The sequence below is a fragment of the Alosa alosa genome, chromosome 5 (assembly GCF_017589495.1).
Source record: "Alosa alosa isolate M-15738 ecotype Scorff River chromosome 5, AALO_Geno_1.1, whole genome shotgun sequence".
In the NCBI taxonomy this organism is placed as follows: Eukaryota; Metazoa; Chordata; class Actinopteri; order Clupeiformes; family Clupeidae; genus Alosa; species Alosa alosa.
The window spans coordinates 22,262,522-22,280,986 of record NC_063193.1 but is presented as its reverse complement, the minus strand read 5'-3'; the positions used below and the strand labels follow the sequence as shown (position 1 = coordinate 22,280,986).

The 18,465-nt window shown below is 42.1% G+C and overlaps 1 protein-coding gene across 1 annotated transcript in view; it reads left to right on the top strand.

Moving 5' to 3' along the window:
* The first annotated feature begins 12,761 nt into the window (after nucleotides 1–12,761).
* Nucleotides 12,762–18,465, top strand: part of rorb (RAR-related orphan receptor B) — a 31,434-nt gene continuing 25,730 nt past the window's right edge. Inside the window, exon 1 of the mRNA XM_048242634.1 lies at nucleotides 12,762–13,044. Within this exon, the coding sequence (XP_048098591.1) occupies nucleotides 12,870–13,044 (175 nt within the window). The 5' untranslated portion in view covers nucleotides 12,762–12,869. The remainder of the gene's footprint in view (nucleotides 13,045–18,465) is intronic.

The following is an 18,465-nucleotide window of genomic DNA, read 5'->3' as shown; positions in this document are numbered from 1 at the left end:
ATATAGATTATATTGCTAAAGTGGTCTTAATGACCATTATTGGTGTGTCATATATGATCTGGACTGATGTTTTAGCTGTTGTGTCCTATGAATTCATGATTAAACAGCACCCTTACGTCCCTAGTCTGGTGTGACTTTCTCCAGTGATGGCAAAATGAAGGGGTGAAAGGTTAGCCTGGGTTTATCCATTAGCACAAGCATGCAGTCTGATAGCCATGAATAAAATATCTGCGAGCATGTTAGATGCTGGCTTTTATGGGGTTTAACCAGAGGCTTGGGGTAGGAGCAGGAGGCACAGTATCAGACTGCACAACCCCAGGCATACTCCAAATCCATTACTCACCCACTACCCCAGTACCCCAACCCCCAGCTCCCACTACACCACTGATTGTACAAGACAGTGGCCACACACACACAGTTACAGTTACACACATACACATACACACACATTAAATAGCACGCCCCCATGCACACATAGAAGGAGAAAACCACACATACACACACACACACACACAACGAAATAGCACGCCCCCATGCACACAGAGAAGGGGAATACTGTGCACACACACACACACACACACACACAACACACAGACAAGCACACATGGACAGCATGTGCAAATGTGCATGCAAACACATATGCACACAAACGCAAACATGTTCATAAATAGTGAACACAAAAATTGTCTGCACCCAACATCTACAACCCACCCACACACTCGCACACACACAAACACACTCACACAGACTTACAGTCATACTCCACGCTTTGCATAGATTAATTTTGCAGAGCTTACTAAAGACTGTTGCCGGGCAGATTAGCCCATACAATTTTGCCATAGCTTGGATATCCTATGTAAATATACATACAACAAACAAGACTTGATACTCACGTGCGCTTGACGTATGGCTAATAGCAATGAATTAAACACTTTCATGGCTCAGTGACGGAGGCAGACAGGGTTGTGGTCATTGACCATAGTAGAGTGGGACACTGGAGGACAATTATATCAATTGTAAAACCCAGCAAAGAAGCGTTGGTGACTACCCCACCCCGACCCTAACCCTTGCCCATCTGCACGATGGCGTCCAAATGAGTGATATGTTCTCGCGAGCACATCTGGATTTGGGTCTAGAGTTGTCCGGCCAATTTTCTTGTCATATTTGTGGAGTAAGGTTGCCATTTGTAACAGCTCACAGTGTTGGTTTTGAACCCCACCTGAACCATGTCTTACGGCTTGTGGCGCATCTATGGATTCACATACCCATATCTGACCCATAAGTGTGCGCATGTTTGAACATGAAGGCATGCAGGTGTGCGTGGCAGTGTTTGCCTTTGCACCCATGCGTAAGAATGCATGCATGCATGAGTTGTGTGTGTGTCTGTGTGTCCATGTGGATATGCAAAAATGCAAATAAAATGCACATGAACTGTGTTACACTTAAGTATAGGAATCTTTTAACATGTACCCACGAGGGTCTGTATTTTGTCCTACTCATCCTGCCAGTATTAAACATTAGTCGCACAGAGGATATATTAATGTGTAGAAAGAGCTAATAAGTGTTTACAATAAATGTTCACAAAAAATGCTGAATTAAAAATTATATCAATAATCATAATGTTAATTTAATGTGTTTTTATAGACACAAAATATTGCCAATAACTATTAGCTATGGGGCAGGTACAGCAACATTATCTCTAAATTATATATATATAATCATTTCAATTAAAAATATATAACATATTACATACAAATAATGTATTTAAAAGTGTTTAAAAATGTACAATCCTCGGTGCTTAATTATCTATAGCGTTTTGATGAAGGAGACCTTTTCCCTTGCCCTAATGCAAATACCAACACATGGCATTTTAGTGACATTTGGTGGGTCTCGTTCACAGGCGGTGCGGTGTGTTTTGGATAATGTTTAGTGCTCTGTGAAACAACCTCGCCCGGCGCCCAGCGCTGCGGATGTGCACTGAAGCGCCAGAGTTTTGATTGTGCTGGTCAATGTGCACAACTCTGTGACTTTATGCCCCCAAGACTGAGTCTAGACACGAGCCAGCCAAGCTGGCCTCCTGACCTACATCCTACAGTTACTACTACCACACACACACACACACACACACACACACACACAGCATATTCCTCACCACCACAGGGAGAGATGCAGAGAGAGAGAGGGAGAGAAAGAGAGAGTTTAAAAAGAGAGAGAGTCAGTCATTTGAATAAATGCAAAGCAAGAGGGAGATAGAGGGAGTGTGTGTGTGTATGTGGGGGAGAGGAAAAGAGAAAGAGGGAGGACGAGAGAAAAAGAGAATCACAGAGAGGAGAAGAAGCAATGCCATGTACAGTTGAGGTTAGCTGAGGTTATGTGGAGGTTACAGTCAGAGGGAGAAATAGAGAGAGGGAGAGATAGAGGGAGGGAGAGATAGAGGGAGGGAGAGATAGAGAGAGGGAGAGTTTGGGGAAGGGGAAAGCATACACATGATGTCAGAGTTTGGCTGGGGGTGGAAGAGACAGCTGATTACTGAGCAGAAACAGCAATGGAAATATACAGTAATTGCATCTGTATTTCTCTGATCTATACTGTAGCACTGTCACCATCATAACATGACAATGATCAACAATGCTGTTTACTAATGCAGTGAAAAATATTGAAATATTTTTCCTGACATATTTGTTGTAAAAAGGAATTGGCAGAGCATACAAAATTACACTTGGCAGAAATCATTCAAAGAAAAAATCTCAGAGGTGCATTTGAGCAAATTCTGTGTTCCTTTAGAAATGTTTCCCTTTTTGTCCGAACAATGGGAGATGGCATCCATCAATAACAAAGAGATTAACTTTGTACTCCTTCGTGTGGCTATTCAGCATATCAACTGGACTGGACTAACATGTATTCGTGTAATTCAATAGAATTGGATGTTTTTGTGTTTGGGCTCCAGACAACACTGAACTTAACTGAAAGCTCATCAGGCGTGTATAATAGCAGACAAATCTAATTTCTTCTCCAGTCTGCAATGTAAATGTAAGTATAAGTCTAAACATCATGGCACTGTATTTTCATGGTGTGATGTTCAGTTATCACAGTGAGCTATATCATCTACAAAGTCATAGACTGTGTAGCAGTAGTTCTGCTTTTGATATGAAAATAATATCAAACACAAACCTGATAATGCCTGTAAAAGCATAGTGGACGTACTTTCATATCACTTAAGAACTTCTGTGTGTCTTTCCTTCTTTTTCTTGCATTAAACAAACACACACACACACAGAGACACACACACACAGAGACACACACACACACACACACAGAGACACACACACACAGAGACACACACACACAAATACACACACACACACACAGAGACACACACACACAGAGACACACACACACACACACAAATACACACATGTGTGCATGCAGTTTCACAAAAACACAGAAGGGGGGATTGTTGTAGCTTCTTAATCCTCAAGATTAACAACTCATTTTACCTCAGCCAAAACAATGAGCGATGACAAATTATCCTTCCACCCCCACCCCCAACAGTCAAAGGTGATCGTATTAGAACGGGGTGTCGCAGGACTCCTGGAGAGAGACAAATACATCCCCAAGCCTTCTCACTCTTAGCAGAAGGAGTTTGTTTTCAGTTAAGGGAACAGAGGGGAGCTGTTTGAGCAGAAAGGGCCTCTTCCTAACGTGGCGAGCGGCTGGGGTTCTTTAACCCTTAAAGGTGTAGGTTTTTGAACATTCTAAGTTCCGCAACAATTGAAGGTTCTAAAATTCTATGTTGAATTCAATGAACCCAGATATTCTTTAGAATGTTAATTTCCCAACATTCCCGTCACACCGGTGTGACGGTACTCCTTTAAGGGTTAAGTCTCACCTTGTGAAAAGCTGAGGACTCCTACGCATCCTCTCCTGGGCTGTCTGTACACTGCTGTGTCCGACCCGACTGGCGTACCCGGCTTTTCTTCCGCTGTATACAAACAACTGGCATAATCTGGTTGTTGATATCCAGCTGTGCTGTGAAAACGGTAAGGCAGCCCTTGGTTAGTATGGTTAGTTTGGTGAGTGCTTTTTTGTTTTTGGTGAGGACTTTATCTACATAAATATTGCTCCCAAAAGAGGGTCCTCCGAGTTTAATGAACACATTCTAATTGCACATAAAAGGTCATTATCATCACTCCGATTATCATATTCTTACAGCATCTTATGTTAAACTGCTTAAACGCCTAATCTTGTATGTGTGCAGTAAGAATTGTTGCTTCATATAAAACGTTCGTATGGTCAAATGCCCTCTAATCCCTCTTCTAGACTCGGGATTAAGCCGGGGAGGACCGAGTGGGAGGGTGAGGTTGAAAACACAACTTCCCCCACCCACCCACCCAATACACACACACACACACACACACACACACAGACTGACACACACATCACTCACTCAACCCCTATTTCCCCCTTCATACAGCAGCATTCATACAATCCACATCTCCAAGATTAGAAGTGCTTAGTGGCGTACATTTTGAACAGACAGTAAGAGGATCTGCTGAAGAGAGGAGGAGTGGAGAGGAGAATAGAGGAGAGAAGGAGAGAGGAGAGGACTCGGTCCAGCAAGTGCCACCGACAGCCTTGTCATTGCCCTGACTCCATCAAGGAAGATGAGAGTGACCCTAGAGGTTAAAGTCCAGCCTGGTCACCCCCCTCCCTGCCAATGGACTATAGCTGGGGGTTTGTCAGAGGAGGGCCTGTCATTGTGAAGTATCAGTGAAAACATTTAAAGGGCCTCTGAAAAGGGATTCTATTGTTGCTCTCTTCAGTGGGGCTTAACACTTAACACTCGTTATGAGAATCAACAATGACCCAAAATTGGTTTCACTTGGAGGCTTTTTGTGCTAATTAGAATAGAATAGATAGATAGATGGTAGAATAGATGGCTCAGTGTGTGTGTGTGTGTGTGTGTGTGTGTGTGTGTGTGTGTGTGTGTGTGTGTGTGTGTGTGTGTGTGTGTGTGTGTGTGTGTGTGTAGGGTGGGAGGGTTTGGTTGTGTTAGCATCTGTCAATAATAAAATGAGTCAATTATATTTTCAGCAGCTCTTGTAACGGCATTGTCCTTGTTTGGATTTAAGTTCCCACACCAAGTATCCATCTTCCCATTGTCTCAATTCACATTGTGGAAACACTTGTGTCCAAAGTAATCCAACAGAGCAGTGAGCTTCTCAACAGTTGCACTAACTGTGCTAGTTGAGTAACACTTATTAACCATAAAGTTTAACATTAGCATTTAGTCTTTAGTCTAACATTAGTCTTCCTGGTATGATTGCTTTTAAATCAGCTTAATTTATTCAGACCAGCAATTATTTTCAAACAGATTGTGTGACAATCAATGGGTTGTTTTGAGTGTCATGTGTCTCTCATACAGTCACTTCACATAACACACATAGTGGCATAGATAACACTCAAGTTCCTTCCCTCTCTCTCTCCCCTCCCTCTCTCCCTCCCTCCCTGTCTCTCACTCTCTCTTTCTCATCCAAATCTGCCCATCAGAAGTTGCTCCAGCATTACTGTAACTATGAGGCACAATTTCCCCTTTGTCTCATGTTTGGCTTGTAAGACAATCAGTCTGTGAGCTTGTCTGTGGTCTCCCAAAACAACAATGGAGTCCTGTGGCAGAGCCGCGTCCTTTGTTTCGCCTGTGTGGCTTTTGTCATCAGGCTGCCATATATTCTTTGGTGCCCCTGGCTTGTTTAGCCTTATTGTTTGAGAGACATGCATGTATTTTACTACTAGCATGTTTTAAGTTGGTTTATGCTGGTTAACTCCATATGAAGGCTTAAGGTACTAGTTAAAGGTTTATGTGGTATATTTAACTGACTAGAATAGTACTGTAGTTCCTAGAGTGTTTGAAATCATGATCTCAACAAAAATAACAGGCGCTGTATTACTTTGCATTACTATACACATATATTACTGGATGAGAAATATTTGAATGGATACTGATACAACACAATATTTCAGTTAGAAAAATTTAGAAAATTGTGATGATAATGTGAGCAAGGAGAGATTCAAAAGAGGGCAACAAGAAAGAGAGGAAGAGAGAAAAAGAGACAGAAAGATGGAGAGAGAGGGAGAGAGGGAGAGAGGGAGTTTTACTCGAGACATCCACAGTTACTCTGTCCCTCTTAAGGATGCAGTGAATAATTCAGGCCTTTGCAGAGGCATGTTCCATTACCTCAGACTCCTGGCAATGTTCAGAGGTTAGCACAGGCTGCACAGGCCCTCAGAGCCCAGCCATTAACCAAATCTAGCCGTCAATGGGAATACATTAAGAATACACACTCCGTACAGTCAAAACCATCTCTGAGAGTCTGGGCATTAATGTCTTTCAAAGATGGAGCAAGGCATGAGGCTGTTTGTTCATCGCAGAGATAACCAAGGAGCTTGCAATGAGTACCTCCTAACGAGGTTCATTTAGGTTTAAGAGAGAATAGCAAATATCAGTGTTGCCTATTGAACTTCGCAGTCAGACGTTCTTCATCAGACCAGAGGTTCTCTCGCTAGTCTCCTGCTCCTGGGCCAGGCTGCCCATGGCTAGCACTTGTGTTCTGGACACGGCCATGCACCTGCCTATAGTGTCTTCTCCCTCTCTCTCACACAGAGACACACTCTGTGCTCGAGCTGTGACCTCTCCCTGCACTCTTGTCACATGCACACTGCTGTTCCTAAAGATTCACTCTAATGAAGACTCCTTATTAACACAAAAGCTGCTTCAAAAATCCTTAGAAGTCTCTCGCCTCTCTCTCTCTCTTCCTTGCTCTCTCCTTCTCACACACACACTCATTCGTTCTTTATTAATCAGAGGAAGCAGAAGAGAATATTCAATGGCACTTGAATGTTTCCTGGTTCCACAGAGGCGAAGGTAGAGCGCCCTGCCCTCGCTGGTGCGAATACACCATGCTTAGCCACCGCCCAGCGTGCCTAATGGCGACGGCACAACATGAAAGCACGCCTGAGCCGAGACCACAATTTCATATGGATTCAACATCAACATTTATTAAGCCTCGCAAACTAAACTCGGCGGCAAAAAATTATTCCGAGATTTTTTGCCCCGGGGCCATGCGAGCATATTTTAATATCCCACAAGAAGAAATTACACACCAAAAGTAATAGTAGATTTAATATCTTAATAGCTTCATAAAAAACATGGATAATGCAGAAATCCAATTAAAAATCAACTGATTGGCATGCTGTTGAGAATGATATAGTCTCTTTTCTCTTTTTTCTTACGGTGCACTGCCCTTATTAAGCGTTCTGATGAGGAGATAGGTTATTACTTTTAATACAGATGTTGCGGAGTGTGACTTATTTGTTAAATTGTTCCCTGCCAGGAATCTGAGTGGGGGCACACCCTGTGAGCGCGCTTGGTGGGCGACCAGTGAAGAATCCTTTGAATCCATAGCTCCATGCTCTAACGAGTTAAGGACCCATAAAACAGAGCAAGAGAAATGCCTGGAATAAACGTGTTCTGTGGCACTAACTGAACTGACTAACTGCCATTTTCACAGTTTCTGATGTAAGTAAGGTCCGAATATGTGGACTGGCATAAAGGGAAAATGTAAAGGATAATGTAATAATGTATGTAATGTAATGTAAGGGATTTTTTTCATTGCTAAGTTATCCAAAGTTTACCAAGAGTTGCTAGGTTGACTGGTGCAGCTGAATGTATTTTCCTTTAGACCTGTGTAAACCTGAACTGTTTACATTTGTAGATCTATCAGCAGGCCTATCAGTTGCGACTGCACAACTCTGTATCACTTACAAATAATTATGGGAAATTGTAGATTAGAATTTACCTTGTTTAATTACGAGCAGTTAATTAGTCTAATTGGATTGGGTAAGGAAGCTACCATCAGCAAGCCTGCAGGAATTGCCCTGACACCAGAGGATTCTCAGCCACTGGGATAGAGTTCACTGTGTGATATATAGCAAGAAATTGAAAGAGAGAGCGACAGAGAGAGAGAGAGAGAGAGAGAGAGAGAGAGAGAGAGTAAGCTGCCCAGTGAGAATAAGAGATTAATAGCATTATGACAGGGACCATAATAAAAACTGTCCTGAGATGTAAGGTGTGGTTTACCATTTATACTTCTGCCTTTTGAAGATTTTAGACTTTTATCAACGGAAAGACAGATATCTGTCTTACAGCTGCACTACATGTGCTTGTTGTGCTAAACATGAGCTTTCTTGGCTCCTCACAAGCTGGCTACACAAGCTGGCTCTGTTGACCAACAGTGAGCTCTCTATATGTTGGAGTGGGGAGAGAGCTCCATTTCAAGGTGACACGCCAGGGCTCCTTCAGGGCTTTTCCTTCCAATTCTTTTTGGGATTGAAATTATGATGAAGTAATTTTTTCCCAGAAAATTGCCTCTGTCACTTGTGGTATCTCTCTGTAAATTTCTCAAGTGTATTTTCCACCCTCCCTCCCTCTCTCCCTCCCTCCCTCTCTCCCTCGCTCCCTCCCTCCCTCTCTCTTCCTTTCTTCTCTCTTTTCTGAAGTGAAAACTCAGAGGGCTTCAACACCTATTCAAAGTCATTCTCCTCCTCGCTTCCTGCACATAAATACTGTATGTTGGTGGGGGGTCATATACATCATATTACAGCATGACATGACAACAACAACACGGTAAAACATACTTTATGTATGGGATTATGTAGAGCTATGCGCTATGAGAAACAGACTCACTGAAACACAAAAAAAACAAACTCTGTCAGCCAAGACGGCCTCTTCAGTGAGCGCTAACAAAAACGAATTCACACAAATAAACACCTGCTTGTTACCGCCAGACACCATCACGGCACGTGCCATTTGAGAGTAAAAGGGGGTTCCTCTGAGACAATGTGCCCTAATTTTTGATTTCAATAAAAAAAAACCTAGTCTAATTATATTTAAGTTAACTTCCTGATGGTCGACTCAAGGGCAGAGGAGTTGTATAAATATGTGCTAACCTTAAAAAGAAGACTATCTGTTCATTCTCTCTTTTCACTCTCCCTGTGCATCTCTCTCTTTCTCTTTTCCTCATTTCCTCCTTTTCTCTCTCTCTTTTCCTTACTATCTTTAGAGTGTAATTCTCTCACTATTTCTCATTCCTACTCAAACATGATGACCTCCATTGAGACATTTCATTCTTCCATCTCAACCTGATAATCACCCCCCCCACCCACCCCCCACCCACACACACACACACACACCATACACAGTGACTTCCCTTCTACTCCTAGTGAACGACACTTTTCAAAAAAGGACTAAGAGAGACATTAACATTACGAGACAAGAACGAGAGGGGCAGATAAACAGCAAGTCTAGTGAGTGAATGGAAAGGATGGATGGAGAGGAGAGGAGAGGAGAGGAGAGGAGAGAGGAGAGGAGAGGAGGAGGAGGGAGAGGAGGAGAGGGAGAGGAGAGGGAGAGGAGAGGAGAGAGGAGAGAGGAGAGGAGAGGAGAGGAGAGGAGAGGAGGAGAGAGGAGAGAGGAGAGAGGGGTGGGGGAAGGGTGGCGTGGCGTGGCGTGGCGTGGGCGTGGAGGGCGGGCGGGCGGCGCGGGCGTGGGCGTGGCGTGGCGTGGCGTGGGCGTGGCGTGGGGAGTGGCGTGGCGTGGGCGGGTGTGGATGGGCGTGGCGTGGCGTGGCGTGGCGTGGCGTGGCGTGGTGTGGCGTGGCGTGGCGTGGCGTAGAGACGAGAGGAAGAGGGATGCTGAGCGTGGTGTTCAGTGTTGGGTTCTCTTCTGTGTCTTAGGGTTCTAGCCCTGTGGGCTCTGCCCTCCGCCATACCATTCTGCATGAGTAGCTTTTAGACACCATATGGCAGGGGAGATCTTCAGACCCACTCGTTGCCCTCTTCTCTAACTCTTCTATGATTCACTCTATAGAATTGTGAGGTCATTTCAGAGTAAAATACCACAACATCCATCCATAAATGGATAAATAAATACATAGATATGCATACATGCATCAGCTGAGAGTATGTGATCCAAAGGGTTGCAATAGCCCTCAATAATGTGGCCATGATGCATTTATGGTTGTTATATGTCTGGTGAAAATGTGAAAGTCCACAATGTCCTGTGGTTAATACGCTCACTGGGGGGACACAGGACAGAGTGTCTATCAAGGCAAAACACCATCCTTTTGTCAAAAACACACACAAAAAAACCTTTATTGTCCTCCCACAGAGTATTCTCCAGGATGGTGCTTCTCCCCAATCTCAATTTGACCAGTCTGGGCCTTTGTCATGCTTGCTTTGGTCATTACATCACAATTATGAAGCTGTTCATACAGGAAAATGGAAAATGGAAAAAAAGAGATAAAATGTAGGTCACAGGCAATGTGCTTGGGGCAATTTATCTTCCTCCAAGCCCTTCAAGCCCATGACTCTCTCCTCACATCCCCCCATCCAAAGGTGAAAAGCAAAGTAACACTTGGTTTTTATCAGCAAATACATGGCTAAACAATTGCCATTCGGTCAATATTGTATTTGAAGTTACACCAGTAAAATCTACAAAACAGTAGATGTAATTTCTGTGAAATTAGGCAGTATAGAAAAACTATCACTGTCAAATATTCACTGTAAACCTGCTTGATCTGTGCCTCCTAATAGGTGAAACCCACAGTGGTGATATGTAAATGCAGTATTAGGAGGCATGCGTTCCCTAGGGGTCAAGTCTGGGCCGTCTGGGCGGAGATGGCAGACTACTACAGGGCTCTATATTATGTCTGTTTGGCTGCCTTAAATAGCGTGCCAGCACTGCATCTGTGCAACTTGTAAAGCCAATGTCCAAGTCTGACTTCCGATAACGCATTGTATCATAGGATTCTTTTTTGGAACATTCTAACAAAACAACACTCGTAGAATAAACGTTCCTGAGTGCTGGACATATTGTCATGATAAGCTTTTGCAATACTGGATTTTGATATCACACTTGTCTTAACAATAGTTATATACACTACAACACCATGTTTGCCATCCAAGACAAACACAAGTGTGAGGTGGCCTAAAGTTTGGTTCATTATTTCAGCTGCACTAAAATGTGCAATGTAGACCACAAATGTGCAGTGTAGACCACAATTCTGATGGTCCATAATAAGCCCATAAAGTCAAAGTACTAATTTGAGTTTATACTGAAGCATACTGACATAGATACATTACTATAAAATAGTCTCATAGTATAGAGGCATAAAGGATTCTGTATGATCTTCTTATGCCTTTTTGAACACTTTTCTCTAATCAAATTCTATATGTACTACCTGTTCAGAATGGGCTGGAGTTTGCATCTCGGAATCATGGTCCAGGGCTGCGGGCAGGGGCAGAGGTCAATGCACCACCCCTATGACTTCACATCTGTAGGAGTTATGCTGTATGTGTCACACTTATACTGAGTGTTCCGTGCAGTTTTGCTGTTGTTATATCTAGTGAAATCTTACATTGTGTGAGTATATGCATAACCTAAGGTTGTAACTAATATGTAATAACATGCTGTAATGTAATACACTCAATAGGGACATCCAAACATCCAGACCTGAAATCTATTGTAGTCATTCAGAAGATATGTTTCATCATATCTCCAGTGAAATGGACCAATGACTTTTTACGTAATTATTTATGGTGAAAAGGTCAATATTTGTAAAAAACAAAAACAACATGCAGAACGTGCTAATTGAAGCCAGTACAGGCTGCAGACTGAAAAGACACATCCCGTTCCCCCCTCCAGCTCTGGTCCACCCAGCCTATCACAGCAACTCTCAGTTTTGACTGACATCTAAGTGGGCCAGTCCCTATTTATGAGCTTTGCATAGTTTAGCAATAGTAAAAATCCAGCCTCACTGGGGAATGGAGTGTCTCTGTGATGCAAGTCCATGCTGGTATAGGTTTACAGAGGACAAAACATTGTCTACATAGATTTGATTTTTAGACAAGTAAAATTATAAAATGAATAGCCATGTCTCATAATAACACATTGTGTATTTATCTTTTAAGTAAATCTGAACAAGTTCCACACAAAACATGAATAGAAGTGTCAGTGAACCCACACATAGCTGTCACGCTTCATCATCCACCAAATAAAACTACTACATTTCACTTGGCCCTCCTCATGCATAATTGATCTAACTAATTATTTGTTAATCCTGTAAATTGTGATGTAACTTCATGAATCTTACTTACTGAATAGCAGCATGAATTAAGACATAGTTAAAACCTGCGAGCCCAGATAGGCCTAGAGGCACTGACAAATTGCACTAACAAATTGTGATTGTAAATGAATGAGTTTAATAATTGTGAGCATACAGGTGAAATGTCTTTCACAGGGAATTTTACACACTTTGTACACGTATTAAACATCATATATCTAAGTGTCGTAATGTGCCAAAACAAATAAACATGTTTATTTTGTTAAGGGTTTATATGTTTTTCATTTTATAAATATGACTTAACATGATTTGATATTCCGTTCTTTATAATAACCAGGTTTATTTGTAACGTGAGATCTGCAAATCTCAGTTTTAAACACAATTCAATTGTCTCGTTAAAAAGGAAATTCATATTAATGGCTAGGAGATGCACACTGCAGCGTGACAGTCTTTGCACAGTGTATGGCTACAAGTTGATGTCTGAAGACGCCAGAATCTGGGCGGAGCGGAAAGCTGTAGTCCAATCCGAGCTTCCGTAATCCTCCCTGTACACTCTCCCCTCCGCTGGCGGAAACAGTGAAAACCTCCGTTGAGTATGCAGGCGCAGATGTCATGTGAAAACCCGCATGCTCGCCCGTCTAACCGCACAACTCAACCGTCCGACCACCGTTCAGACCGGCACGCTGCTATATGTTCTGTTTGAAGCTGCCTACACGCTCTGGAATGCTTTTTTCGCAGACATCAAGATCTCTAACAGCCACCCCATCTAAACTTTTTTGCCGAGGATCTTGCTTTTATAATTCTTTATGTTTGTTTCTTCATGACTGCTGCGTTAGGGAGCGCGTCGGCACCACTATCATGCGAGGTAGGAATGCAACTGTTTCTGACAGCTGATTTAAATATTGAATAACTGAGAGATGTCCATCGAGGTCCGTTCAAATATGTTCTCCAGACTGCTCCTTATTACACTGGCCCGCTTCCGTCAACTGAGGCGCATGGCTCTAACAGTTATTTCAACTCTTCAAATTAATAACAGTGAATCTATTTTGAAAACAAAAACAAACTGTTTTGGGATAAGTTGCATGTAGCGTCACATTTGCAACAACTTGTGGTGCAAATAACCTGTACAATTTCCGAATTAGTCGCGTTAGCTCAACTCACGATTATTATGTCTGTCGTTGGTGTCGACAAACCTTATGCAACTTAAAGTGAACATGTTCATTGATGTGGTCTGCTTGTATGTGCTGGAGCTATCCGTGCCATTATTGTTGGTCTGTGGTGTGTTATTCTGTATTGTATACCATATGGTAATCCCACTTGAAAATAGCAAATGCTTCACCCATATTCATGTGCAGGGTGCACGCTGGTTAGATATGGAGTGACTAGCGTGCGCTTAAAATGCGTAATAGTTTTACCAACGTTTTAGGCAACGCACTATAGCTTATTTGTAGCCATGATCCAGATTGATTTCAGGGACAGACCTTGCTCAGGGTGAAATGTTGGAGTCCAGTGTGTTCTTGTGTGTCATGCGTTCTACTGACCCATTTCTATCAGTCAGGCGCCGCTTCGTGCTGGAAACGCCGAAGTGCAACCTCATAACCCGGGTTCAAGCGCGGAGCAGCATGCTCGCCACCTCACTCCTCTCCATTTAAAATATGTGTTCTATCTGTTTTAATGTATTTATTTACTATGGTGTTATAATAATCCTTCTATTGGAAAATCAATTTTAAGAGTCGTGATGGGGGCTATTCAAAGCTACCATTCGGCCTATTTATATACTATCATACTGGAAGCAACCATTCTACCATGCCTTGCCGTCAGGCTACTTTGTCTATATTATAGGCCTACCTATTTAGCAAGAATCCACTATTGCAATACATTTTCACTCAGACATTTAAAGATAAATTCCAATAATTTCAGAAGCTTAAAATGGTCACTGTAATCAAATTTCTCGGTTGGATAAAACCAAGGGTTTAGAGTTGCCTGAAGGTTTCATTGTGAACATACCACTTTGTTGTCCCCAGTAAATATAGGCTATGTTTTCCATAATTGTCATATTTGTCTATCCAGTGTACTTGTGTATGATTGTATATGACTAACATCTTTTGTCCATATTCGTCGACGTGTTTAGATTGGTTGGGTTTTCTTTTTCTATCTTGAGCAAGTATAATGTAGCTTACTGTTAAATTATCACTGATGGTGTAGACTGTAACTGAACTGTACTCATAGCGTATGATTGGGTTTAGGTTTTATTCTGTATAATTTTTGTTATAGGCCTACTCAATTATGTTCCTTTTTTTATTGGAAAAAAAAACGAGGGGGACCACTGCCATATATCGCTTTCTCATTCACCCATGATTCATTTAATGTGCCCCCCATGGACCAGCACAAAATCGTAGTCTACAACAGAGTCCGGGACGTTGAGGGGCAACCATACCTACAAATGGCCCCCCAAAGCATATCTGGGTATAACCCTCGGTGCGGCCAAAAGGCTGTTGTCAGAAACCATTACATCAGTTTGCAGACCCTGACAGAACTCTAGTTTCCCTCAATTCAGTAAGTCTGGCCACATGAATTACTCACCACTTGGCCTCACAGAGGCCTAACGTTGAGTCCAATGTTTATTTTGATGTACTACTTCATTTGACGTTGTTTTGATGGTATTATAGGTAGGCTACAGAAATAGGTTTTGATTTGCCTTAACTGCAGTGCAAAGTCCATGAATGATTATTATGAAAATCATTACTTACATATTTAGGCAACATTAAGTCATGACGTCCATTGCTTATAAACGAAAAACTAAAGGCGTTCGTAAACAACTATTTAGTGAAAATAGGACTACACATTTAAATTAGTATTTAGAATATCATCGAATAAGAACGGTTTACACCACACTATGTTTGATAACTACATAAACGAGCCTAATAATAATAAGCATAACTAGGCTACCCAAACATGCACAATTTGCGATTCATCATGTTTTCATCATGATTGTCGATAGTCTACCCCAAAAAGTTTTTAACAAGAGGACGATATTTTTTTCGTTCAGGTTTGTATCAGTTTATTTCCTGATACCAATAGCAAATTTGCCAATCATTAGATTGTCTAAAAACTATCGAATATTAAAGTATAGCAGTGTTGGTACATTTAAAAAGTAAGTTTTGTTGGGATCTCATATAGCCTATAAATATCGGCATGAATTCTGCTGTAGGCTAGCTATGTGTGATTTAAGGAATGTAAATCTTGCATGTGATGTGGATATGGATTAATGTGTAGATACTCCAACAAAACAACATATTCTTAAACTTAAGATAGATATTACGTATATATTATTGTTTCAGTAATGTAGGGCCGAAAAGCGCATTTGCTGCAGGTCTTGTCAAAATAATAAAATGGGTTAAAATCTAGAAAAGGACACATATGCCTATATATTTCCGTTGGGAATAAAACGTAGGCCTATCAGGAATTGCTTTTTTTCCTCTGTAAAATTGAGAAGAATAATTTTATCGAACACCCTTGGGTCTCGGTCTCAGGTTTAATAAGTTAGTTTGTAAAAACGGAGTAAAACCGAGCACAAGTTTTTAAAGTGTGTGCGCGCACTCGCGAATGTGTACAGTAATGTGGGTAGATATGCCATTTAAACTACGTTTCCCTAAAAAATTCAAGTACTTTCACATACACACACTGAGACGCATTTGTCGAGCCTTTCGCCTTCATGACATGTTGCTTGTTATGATTCACTTAGCGCTAGACTTGCTCCGGGGCCATCTCTTTTTTATGCAACAATCCATTTCTTCTCAGTTGGGTTCATGCCCAAAGGTCACTAATGCGAACACTGAGAGCCACTGGGACAACGGGGGAAGGGTGTCAAAAGAGGCAGTAGGCCTATCACAACCCTGCACTCTCTTCTCTGAATAGGGTTTGACTTATAGGTTATCATTAGTGACTACTTTAGGATGAGGTGGTATGATGTACGGTCTGTTGAATAACTTATGTCGGGAGTGCTCTTGTCTGTGTGTGTATTATGTGTATGCCTCCAGTTTTGTTGTTTGGTGAGTTAGAGTACATGGATATGTAAAAGCTGTCATGTTTGTGTTTGAGTGGCATTGATGTGTGTGTGGTGATTTTATTGGATGGGTGTTTGGAACCTAATGTGAGATGGATTGTTTCATCTGGTAACATTATATCCACATCCGTTTCTAGGCTCCTCTCTATTTCCTTGTCCAGTGCTGCTCTAGGGCTGGTATTGGCTTTCTCACTGTCACACGCAGATCACATTCAGAATCTGTTCTCTCTCTCTCTCTCTCTCTCTCTCTCTCTCTCTCTCTATCTCTCACACACACACACACAAATAGAGAGAGAAAGAGAGAAAAGGGAAGAGACCCATGGTCAGTCTCACAAACATAGGCATATGCATACACACACTGTACACCACACTCTCACACCTCTCAGCACACTTTCAGTTGGTCTTAAGGCCTTACTGTGCCTTACTGTGCCTCAGTGTCACCCTTGTTCTGGCAGTTCTGGCACATTATGTCTTTCTTCTATACCTCATCTGTCTATATGAGCTCGGCCTCCCGTCATGGCATTGACCTTAAGGCAGCGTCATATCAGCGTCCGGCCGGCCGCGCAAGTGCGCAACCTGGAGCACCGGGGCCTGCGAAGCACAAACAGGCTGCAGTACGCATCACTTCCCAATGCCAATAGCATTAGCATCAACCGGCGGTCCCGGGAGGGGGCATCTCCACATTGATCTGGCAGCCTCAGCGAGCCGGGGCTCTGTAAAGCATGGGATCAATTTGGATTTATTTATTTATTTATTTATTTTTTTCTGTGGTGGCGCGGGACCATACATTTAGCCATAATGACTTACTCAACATGTACGTGATTATCTGTCATGTGTGATCAACTTCTCTGGATAGAAGAGTTATGTACACAAACAACAACACAAGCCCTGACATGCAGCATTCTAATCAGCTAGCATCAGATACAACTTCACACTGACCACGTGTGCATTTGCATCTGCACACAGGATATTTGGTATTATTATTATTGTTATTTTTATTATTATATTGAAACTAATGAAACCGATGGGTCAGTCTCAGAATCATCATGGTGTGTGCATGATTGGCTGTGTGCTTTTCAACACACTAAAAAACCCTTCAAGCACTGAGCTATATTTGTCACATTTATTTCAAATTGTATTTTTCTCCAGTGGCATATTTAGGTTTTTTTTTCTTTTTGTTTGTTTGTTTGTTTGAAAAATGTCTCCCTTCACATCTGACTTGCACACTGTACTAAACTGAACACCTCTCATCTTTTTTTCCTTCTTTCTCTATTTCTCTCTCTCTCTCTTCTCCTGCCAGCATTGAGCTCCTTGGCATATTGGTACTTAAGTCATGCAATCATCTGTGTGTTTGCTGTTTTTTTTTTTTTACTTTTTTCCCTCTCTTTTTTTTCGCTGACTAATAGCCTAGACTTACGTAACTTGTGAAAGATTACACAAAGCCCAGCCAGGAGTCCTAATCCCTTAAAGTGAGGCAGAGAGTGTGTGTGTGTGTGTGTGTGTGTGTATCGGGTGTTGCACCAGCCCACAGCAGCGACAACACATTTTAGAGCCCCCAAGTAGACCTCGCCTCAGTAGACATTTCACCTTTGTGACCGAACAATTCACATGGCCTGAGTAGTAGCGAAGACTTGTGATGATCTTGGATTTAACATTCAAAACTGACTGTCTTTGGACAGCTGTCACGGAGCAACAAATATATGAAATTTCAAATAAGATAGTCACACCATGTTACCTGCATAAACTCCAAAATAGTAACAAGACTTAGATATAGACAGACAGATAGATAGATAGAGTACTTTATTTATCCCCCAAGGGAAATTTCAGCTTGTGTGTTTATGAGTGTTTTTTCAGAGAATGTCTATCAATGTGTAAAATGTGTTTGTGCCGCCATCACTGCTGCTGTTAGACTGTTTGGGGGTTTTGGTGTGTGTGTGTGTGTGTGTGTGTGTGTGTGTGTGTGTGTGTGTGTGTGTGTGTGTGTGTGTGTGTGTGTGTGTGTGTGTGTGTGCATGGCAGCACTGGATGCCGGTGCGCTGAGTAAACGTGTTTGTTTTTGACTTGGTTCCCAGTGGCTCTGAGGCGGGATGCCATCTAGGAGAGCTCTCTCCCCACACTGGTTCCTGATTGTATTACTTCTGTGCGACTGCTCTTCCCCCTGCTGGGTACAATGAGCTCATTCATCTAAGAAAATGTATTTTTAATCTGTATTTGTAACTT